Genomic DNA, 9,480 nt, shown 5'->3' on the forward strand with positions numbered 1-9,480 from the left:
CAAAGAAAAGGATTTCCCCTACCCCTGCTCAGCTCTTCTGAAAAATGATTATGTAGAAAGTGAGTGGAATCCAAACTATGTACATTTCTCTAGGGAATTTCAGTAAATTACATTTTATCACAAATAAAACTCAACCTAAGCTACTATGTTTAATCCAAAGTGAAATGCCAGACTCAAGACCGAGAATCACCAGAAGCTATATTAGACCAATCGTTCAAGAGGTGCCATTATTAAAACTACTTATATTTGCCAAAATAAATCCACGTGTTTTCACCTGGAAAAGCCAACTCCCTCCCCCTCCCCCATTGTTTCCTTGCTCTTTCTTTGCTTTTCCTCTTGCAGAAATGAAATCCCGTCTTCAGCATTCCCCTCTCTCCTCTGGGTGCCCCAGAAACCATTTTAGTCTGTTTTCTTATTTCAAGAAAGCATTCAAATGTTAGACAGTAGTGTGTTTTAATTCATTTTGAAAAACAAACTCACATGGATTGATTCTTCAGGTCCCCTTACTTGGACCTGACACACTATGAAGTCCGAACAACTCTGCATAGTTACATTAAACAGGTTCTTGTGCTGTGAATTCACTGGGTGCAGGTAGCAGTGAAACATTCCCAAGACAATCACTAGACATGCAGAACGCCAGCCAGAAGCATGGGTCACTTTCAGGGGTCTTGCTGCAGGGAGCATGAGGCTGTATTTTGTGTACGTTGACAACGGTATAGGGTAAGCCATCTGTGTTCAAGGGAGCAAAGCCTCCAATATTCCTCTTGAACCTGAAGGGGTGTCTTTCCAAACGAAGTGTGGTTTCAATCCCTAAACTTCAGAGTCAGATACCTTTCCGAGTTTTATGAGTTGCTGCTTGGAGAGTCAAAGCCAAGCCACGATGAGTATAAAAGCTGGCTGACCCCTTCCTTCCACTCCCCAGCAACTGTCCTTCACCCCATGAATCCGAAAGAATCCCCCCATCCTGCAATTTAAGCATGGATGCAGGCCAAGCAAGCCTTGAATACCCACGTCTGTTTGATTGGAGCTATGTTGGTATATCCCATGTACAGGTGGAAAGTGCTTTTGTTTTTCTACCTGATCCAGCCAGTGGAGGGGGGCTGGGGTCTGTCTGCCTAATAGTTTCTAGCCCATGTGCTTATATTGGGATCGGTCCCTAGGGATCTGGACCTGGTTGGCAGTCATTTTGTGGTGGAGATGGTAAATCACCAGCGTTACCACAATGACGAGGCCCAAGATGAGCCCCAAAATCAGGGGCAAGGTTTCCTCCAACTGCTCCCGCTCATCCACTGGGCATTTATGCTCTGAAATGGGAAAGAAGAAGAAAAGCAATGAGCTCCTGCCAAAATATTCTGAATCATAAGTCTGCTCAAGAAAACTAAAAGGCAGATAGAGGTGAGAAGATTTCTCAAGGAAACTTCAGAGATATTTTCTTTTTCAGAAACAATACTTCCCAACCAAACTTAAGGCCCAATTCCTTAAAATTTCTGCATAGTGTAAAATAAAAATGCATCAGTTAAATAGGGCAATATTCAGGTTATTGGATTCCAGGCCAATGTCAATAAAGCTTCCAAATGATTTATGCAAATTTTCAGAGTTTGGGCATTAGGCACAACCACCATCATTTTTATTGTTTATTTAATTTTTTTAACTTTTTACTGGTGTATAATGTACATAGAATCGCAGACAAAATACACCTTTTAGAAACTCTGAAATTACCAGGTGTTGTCAATGATACAGAGCAATTGGAGCTCTTGTCCACCATTGGTGGGAAATGGTACAATCACTTTGTAGTAAGGTAAGGATAAATATACACCTACCTTATAACCCAGCATTCCACTCCTAGGAATTTACCCAAGAACAATGAAAACATATGGACACAAAAAGACTTGAACATAAATGTTCATAGGAGCTTTATTTTTAATAGCTTAAAACCAGAAACAACCAAAATGTCCATCAGAGTAGAATGGATAAATAAACTGTGGTATATTCATACAATGGAATATTAATCAACAATACAAAGGCATGAACTATGGCTCCACGTAACAAAATGGGTACATCTCAAAAATATTATGTTGAGTGAAAACTGTCAGACACAAAAGAGTACATGTTGTATGACTCCATTTATATGAAGTTCAAGGGCAGGCAAAACTAAGTCTATGGTGATTAAAGTCAGAGAAGTAGGGAACAGTGTGTCTTGCAGAACAGGACACAAGAGAACTTCAGGTGTGATGGAAATGTTCTGAATGTTGATTTAGGTGAGGGTTATATGACTGCAAGTATAGGTAAAAACATACTGAGTTAACACTTCAGATTTGTGCATTTTGATATATGTAAATTATACCACCATTTAAAAAAGAAAGTGTAGAGTTTGATGGATTTACACCACACACATCAGAACTGGTTTCAGAATTGTGGTGCCAAAAGTATTAGCTTTAAATGGATAATAAATTTGGTATAGTTATGGGAAAAATCATCTAATACACCATCCTTTAAAGAAGATAGAGGAGAAAAGCATGGTGTATTTTGGCAAAAAAATTATGGTCAAAATATTATTATAGTTTCTTTCTTTTTTTTTTTTAAATTTTGTGGTACGTGGGCCTCTCACTGTTGTGGCCTCTCCCATTGTGGAGTTTATTTCTTTAAAAATTGTTTTGTTGCCTTAGGATAAAACCTGAATTAAACACATCACCGGAGAAGAATATAAAGGGAGTATTAAACTATGGACAAGAAGTCAAAAGTAATTATGGGAAAATAAGGGGATGTCAAAAATTATCATGAAAAATACTGAATCCCCTTCCCCACCCATCCCTATTCATTAAGTGGTCAAAGAAAGGGGAATTCCTGAGTTCTCTTTCCCTTACCCACCATTCCAAAATCCACAAAGCTCTAGAAACCGCAAGTACTTTGTATCGTTCATGTGGCAGCAAAAGCTGGCTGCTCTGACTCTCATTTCTCCTTAGCATGAAGATTCATGTGTGTCACTGCAGGAAACAGATTCATTAACCTGTTTGATTACAGGAGCTTCCCTGAGTCTTCTGGGTCTTTTATAATATATGGACAATGCACTGTAGCATTATCTTCCTAAAGTCCAAAATTATTCTGAATTCTGAGAAACATCTAGCCCCAAGGGTTTTAGGTGAGAGATTGTGAGCCCATAAAAAAAAACCACGCATTCCCCTCTCAGGCTTAAGCCACTGTCTTCAAACTCTGCCTTTGACCCCCAGGAAAAACAGTATTTTACATTACAACCCAGAACATACGTATACATACATAACTAAAACCAAAGTGTTATAAAACAATGGTTTTCCTTACTTTGTGCCTCTAATAATTTATCCTCTGTACTATTCTCTTTCATTTAAAACAGTGCTTAGTAAGGTAGATAGCTAGGGGGAAGCAGCCGCAAGGCACAGGGATATTAGCTCGGTGCTTTGTGACAGCCTGGAGGGGTGGGATGGGGAGAGTGGGAGGGAGGGAGACGCAAGAGGGAAGACATATGGGAACATATGTATATGTATAGCTGATTCACTTTGTTGTAGAGCAGAAACTAACACACCATTGTAAAGCAGTTATACCCCAATAAAGATGTTTAAAAAAAAATAAAATAAAATAAAACAGTGCTGGTCATGACCCACTAAAGCAGAGGTTATAATCTTTTTAGTGTCAGTGTGATGAAACTATACCCCTTCTCAGAATACTTATGATTGCATAAAAATAAAACACAGAAGATTACAAAGAAAACAAACTACACTGAAGTTCATCTATTAAAATATTTTAAAATAATATGAGGGACAGTTATATATATATTTATTAGTACACAGGTATACTGGCTGTGATTGCAAAGTAGGGAGAAGCATAACTGTTACTTTGCAAGATCTGCGCAAACATGTGGGAAGAACAAGACTATTATTTATATTGGTGACAAAGTCATACTTTGTGGGTTGTTACCTTTATTTATAATTTTTTTTATATTTATTTATAATTGAATATAATTAAATTTTATTTTATTTATATAAATATTATATAAATATTTATATAAATAAATTTAAATTTTATTTATTTTTTATATTTATTTATAATTGAATATAATTAAATTTATTTATAATTGAAGGAAATGTTAAACATTAATTAGAAATTAAAGAAAATAAAGATGTAAATGTTTCCTATTGAAATTTACAGACCCCTTGAATTCTATACACAAACACTATGCACTCCAGGATTGTGATCCTGTGCGATGAACTGATTATACAACCCACAGATTATAGAGCAAGGACAGCTGGCCTCGATCTCTGTCTGGGAGAAGAGCATCCCTTGGCTTAGCCCAGCTCAGCGTCTGGCTTTGGGTGCTCAGAGACCCCTGACTCCCTGTTCATCTCCACAGGTCTTGGGGTCCCTCACACCTCTGCCCTGGCTAAACTTACAGTTCTAGAGAACACAAAAGAGAGGCCCAGGGTGGATGGCCCATGATTGGAAAAAGCAACAACCATCCCAGTCATTGCAAAGAACCAGATGAAGACAGATCAGACAAAATGGTGTAACTGCCAGCTGCCAGTTCAAGTCCCCTCAACCACAAACCTGGAGTGCCCAATTCAACCCTGAATCATCTTAGGTTCTCTTTTCCAGATGTGTGTTTTATTTTGTTTTGTTTGATGACCACAGCATTTTAAAGTTGTATTTACTCCCTGAGGCAAACAAACTGTAAAAGCTCTTAATGAAAAGCAGCTCCAAATGAACAGCATTGAGATGGGCCACGGACCAGGAGGCAAGCTGATTGCTTTCTCCAGCTCTGCTAGCGCCACAGACTTTTCTTGTTGGAGAAGGTGGGCAAGTCTTTTGCTGGCCGTGCTTCCCTCTGCTGTCTGATAGGGCAACTGGAGGGAGGGGTTTGCCCCTCTTTCCATATCTTCTCTGGACTGGCTCGGGACTCCTGTAACCTCAGCAAAATGTATTTTGTGTACTGAGAAGATGTTAAGATGAGTGGGCTTTGGAGATCTTTGGCTGGAGACAAGCAGATACTCTCACCAAGATGTAAGCACAACAGTAAATAAGAACACAATTACTGATTGATGCCAGTGTGTGCCAGGAACATCCCTGTGCACAAGGAAGAGCTGTATAAACTCTTTCCCACTAGCCTGTAAGCTCCACCAGGGCAGGGAAAGTTCCTATATCCCAGTACTGGGTGTACAGGTGTACAGACACCAACAGGGTCCTATGACCTTGGTATACACCATTCCCACCCATTCCAATAGGCTTTGACTACAAGGCAGGTTAGACATCCTGGAGAGTCAACGCCCCCCTTCCCCACCCCAGTAGCCATCAGTGGCAGATGGGAGTTGGAGGGTAACTCAGGTGGGTACCATACTCTTTCCCAGAAGTTCCAGCAGTGTGAGCCCCGGTGCCCACAGTGGTAACCTGCTCACTTATGCACCTGTACTAACTTCCTTGCCTTCCCACCTCACTTCCCCACTCCACTAGCAGTGCCTTCTAGAACCACCCAAATAAACTACTTGCCCTTACATACTTATAGAGGATGTGCTTCTTGGGGAACCCAACCTAAAACACTAGGCTCCAGAGCAGTAGAAAGAACACAGAATGCTACGACTGGCTGGCTATGTGGTCCTGCGCTAGGCCTCTGTATTCCAGCCCTCGACACAGTTCTCTGTGGTGTTAATAACAGGATTGAATCCCTCTGGATGCTTCCCCAGGAGGCTCTGAGAAGGAGCAACTACTCAGGTGGCATGTTTCTTGGCTGAGAGGTGCCATGCAAACCACAGGTGTACACAGCACTCTGGATCAGCATCGGTACACCATGCCCCGGTTTGCAGCATGGCAGCCAATCTTGGGACGCTCAGTTGGGGGTGATGTACATTCATTTCCACTAAAACACAGATCATTTGTCCTATAGATCTGGGTAAAATACAGATCAGGTGGTATCTCCCAAACACACTGTTAGAAACAATGATAAGCTCATGAATTCAGAGCACGCGACAACCTTTCTGAAGATGGCCCCCTGCATTCACAGGTCTGGCACAGTTGCTCAGCTGCAGCAGCTGAGGCTTGGAGAGGCTAAGAGCACAGGATCTGATACCCAAAGACAGGTTCCTGTCCCAGCCCTGGCAGCCACAAGGAGCGCAGTCTTGGCCAGTAGCTTTACCCCTAAGCCTCAGCTTCTCCACTGTAAACAGGGATCTCAGTACCTTCTTCACAGGTCTCTTTATTTGTTTGTTTCCCCCCTTGAGAATTAAGATGGGCCCAGTCTATATGTGGCGACTTAAATGCCCATTAAACCTGAGTGTTTAACAAAGGGGCACAGAGGCACCTTCGTGTTCTATTACGTTTCTTCTGTCTTTATGCGTGAGAGTCGCCTTTAATTCAAGCCATTAAAATACTCAGGCTGATCTGTTCCCTCCCAGTGATGCATCCTCCATGCTAGCACAGTCAGAGTTCTCCTGGGGCCTCAAAGGGACTCACTACCAGGAATGAATTGTGGAAGGACAAGTTACCCAACACCAGCTGAGACACATGGGCTGCCTTGAACTGCAGGCTGAGAGTTGCCACACCAAGTGTACCTGTTATAGAAATAAGCTGGCCTCCATGGATTGGCCCCTCGGTGGTTTATATTTTCACTGCAGGCTGAGACCCACATCCAATTATTTAAAAAAAAAAAAAAACAAAACAGCCCAAACAGACACGTTTAGCCATTTAGGGCCTGTCTGCTTTGCATACAAATCTCACCCAACAGCTGTTACCCACTGATAGGATAGATAAGGCCCTAAGCTTCTGCTGCCCCCCGAGCTCTCTGACCCAAAGACTCCTCCCCGTGCTGCTAAGTGACATCACCTAGATCCATAAGCCCCCTCCTGACACCCCTCTCCCTGCCAGGACATCCCTTATCCTCCTTTCCTTTGGGATAGTGGTCCCCAGGGTGCTGTAAGCCTTCTTCTGGACGGTCCCATGCTGTGAGGGGCTTTCCTTACACAACCTGTCCAAGTGCCACCCAATGAAGCTTGTGTGTTTCTGCCTCTCATGGTCATATCATATTCCTTGATCAGCTCAAAATCCCTCAAATCCCCCTACTGACAGTTTGCCATGGCCAGCAGTATCAGCAAGGAGCTTGCTAGAAATGGAGCCTCTTGGGCCCCGCCCCCAGACCTACGGAACCAGACTTGACTTGGCATGTTAACAAGATCACCAGAGCTGTGCACAGTGATCTGGAGCCTCTGGGCTACTTTCATTGGGGATCAGCATAGTAGCCAAGCTCAACGGTCTAAAGGGATTTGTGTGATAAAGATGTCATCCCCATCTGGGCTGCTCTCAGCCTCTGTGAGTGCCCACTAACCCATTTCACTGACCCTTTCTTGCTTTTCTCAGAATCTATGAAGGAGGCAGGTGGGAGACTGCAGACTGCCAGGCATGACCCCCTTACACAGGGAATAGGCTTTTCATTGGAAGCCCTTATGCTGCAGGTCCTGCTTGCACATGACAGAACGCATGTACACAGCCCTGCAGTGGGCGTCAGACATATGACCAGGTGCCGTCCCCACCGCAACGCAGGCAGGCTTCACTCACCCACACAGGCATTAGCAACACATCAGAGCCTCTCTATTCTGGGGAGTGGGGTCCAAGTGCCAGGTCCCGAAAAGGCACTCCAAAAGGAATCTTTCAGATTCCACCAAATCAAATAAAATGATCTCTTACAAAACACACTGGGGACAGGTGCTGAGAGACACAGACAGGAGGAACCAGGAACAAAAGGAGCCCTGCCACACAAAGGCACATTGATTCAGTGAGAGATCCTGAATAAGGCTTGCCTTCTCCCAGGAGTGTCAAGGCTTGAGCCCCAGGGCACCATACAGGAGGCAACACCCTAATTATTCCCCAGAAAAGCCTGGGTGAGACAAGTGCAATTTGCTTGTGCTTAATATATCTGCATTTAGGAAGTTATACATGCTTACAAACTGTCTAAATCTATCTATTTAAGCCCTGGAAGTGGATAAGAACTGCTTTTTATGCAAAAACATCATTAAATCTATGCCAAGAATATCACTGATTTTTAGGAAAACAGCTCTGGTCCTTATTCAGTACTCATTTACTCTTATTTTGTACACAATTCCAACATCTATGAGATCTGATTTCTCCATTCATAAATGACTATAAGCAGCAACTTAGAAATAACCCAGAGAGGGTTAGGGTGAGATTGTGATAAGGAACTAGTAAAAGCAGCAATTATAGCACCAGTAGTACCAAGAAATGAAGAAGTGTCTAAAAACCATTGACCAGAGAAACACAAAGAGTAACTAGAGACTACTGAAAGTACCTGTACAAACTCAGAAGTATCTGTGGTAGGGACCCTGGGGACTATGTGATCCAATATTTTCAAAATGAATTCTGGGCCATCCATAATCATAAGTCCACTTACTTTTAATTACATTTAATATTTTCAGTTTAAGAAAGACACTCACATTTTATAAATACTTTCATAATCAACAGTATTTTTTAGTATTAAGATGTTGGCGTTTAGTTTAGTTTCAATTTTGTAGAAAACACATTAAGATGGAATAGCACATACAGGTAAGAGCCATAACACGTAGGCATGGCACTGCTGTACTAAATCCATTAAATTCTGATTTGCCTGGCTTTGAAGCATTTGCAAGTCTCTATTAATTGAGCCGACAGCTTCGGAATATCAATTCAGCCAAAGTTAACAGGGCATCTGCAATGTGCCAAGCACTGTATTTGGTGTTAAAAATATAAAGATGAATAAGAAGGAGGCCTTTCTCTTTAGGACAGTTTAACTTAGGAATTCCTAAATGCCTTCTGAGTAAATCATGGGGGGAGGGATTCTATTCCATATACTTTGAATGGGTGGGGCATTTAATGAAAGCTGGACTCCTTGGGACTGATTTAATGATTTGTGTGTGACCCAGGTGGGCATTCCCTAATATCCTACACATTCAAATGGTTGTATTCACCTGGGGACCGCCAGCCCAAAGGTAGGCATCAATAAAGCAGTCAGAATCTCTCCCCATTTCTTAACCACAAGGAATGAATGAGAATATCAAACTGCTTTTAACAACCTCCTCCAGGCAATAGAGAGAGAGAGAAAAAAAATGAATGGAAGAATTCACTTACTCCACTTGCCCAGAGTAAATTGTTGCTAGATTTGGACAAATTGCAGAATGTGAGCTTCTCTCCTGCCCTTCTTCTGGGATGCAGAGAACCAGGAAGATATGGACACCCTGAACCTGCTCCAGCTGGATCCTGCCTGACCCCCTTCCAGGGTTCGCATAGACTGTGAAGAAGCCTTCTTGCATGCCCCAGAGGGAGCAGATCAGGGACCTTGCCTCCTTGGAACCTCATGGATGTCCCTCCACACAAAGGTGAGAGCTGGACAGAGGCAGGTCTCCATGAGTCTCTCTCTGTAACCTGTACACACACACACACACACACACACACACACACACACACACACACACACAC

General features: G+C 42.5%; 1 protein-coding gene across 2 annotated transcripts in view; it reads right to left on the minus strand.

Moving 5' to 3' along the window:
- Positions 1-436: 436 nt before the first annotated feature.
- LAMP5 (lysosome associated membrane protein 5) overlaps positions 437-9,480 on the minus strand; it is a 12,803-nt gene continuing 3,759 nt past the window's right edge. Inside the window, exon 6 of one of the 2 annotated variants that reach the window (XM_024764256.1) lies at positions 437-1,304. In XM_024764256.1, coding sequence (XP_024620024.1) covers positions 1,126-1,304 — 179 coding nt within the window. In that variant the 3' untranslated portion in view covers positions 437-1,125. The remainder of the gene's footprint in view (positions 1,305-9,480) is intronic. The other variant, XM_024764257.1, reaches the window with a different exon arrangement.

Source organism: Neophocaena asiaeorientalis, unplaced genomic scaffold, assembly GCF_003031525.2.
Source record: "Neophocaena asiaeorientalis asiaeorientalis breed wild unplaced genomic scaffold, Neophocaena_asiaeorientalis_V1.1 scaffold400, whole genome shotgun sequence".
Lineage (NCBI taxonomy): Eukaryota > Metazoa > Chordata > Mammalia > Artiodactyla > Phocoenidae > Neophocaena > Neophocaena asiaeorientalis.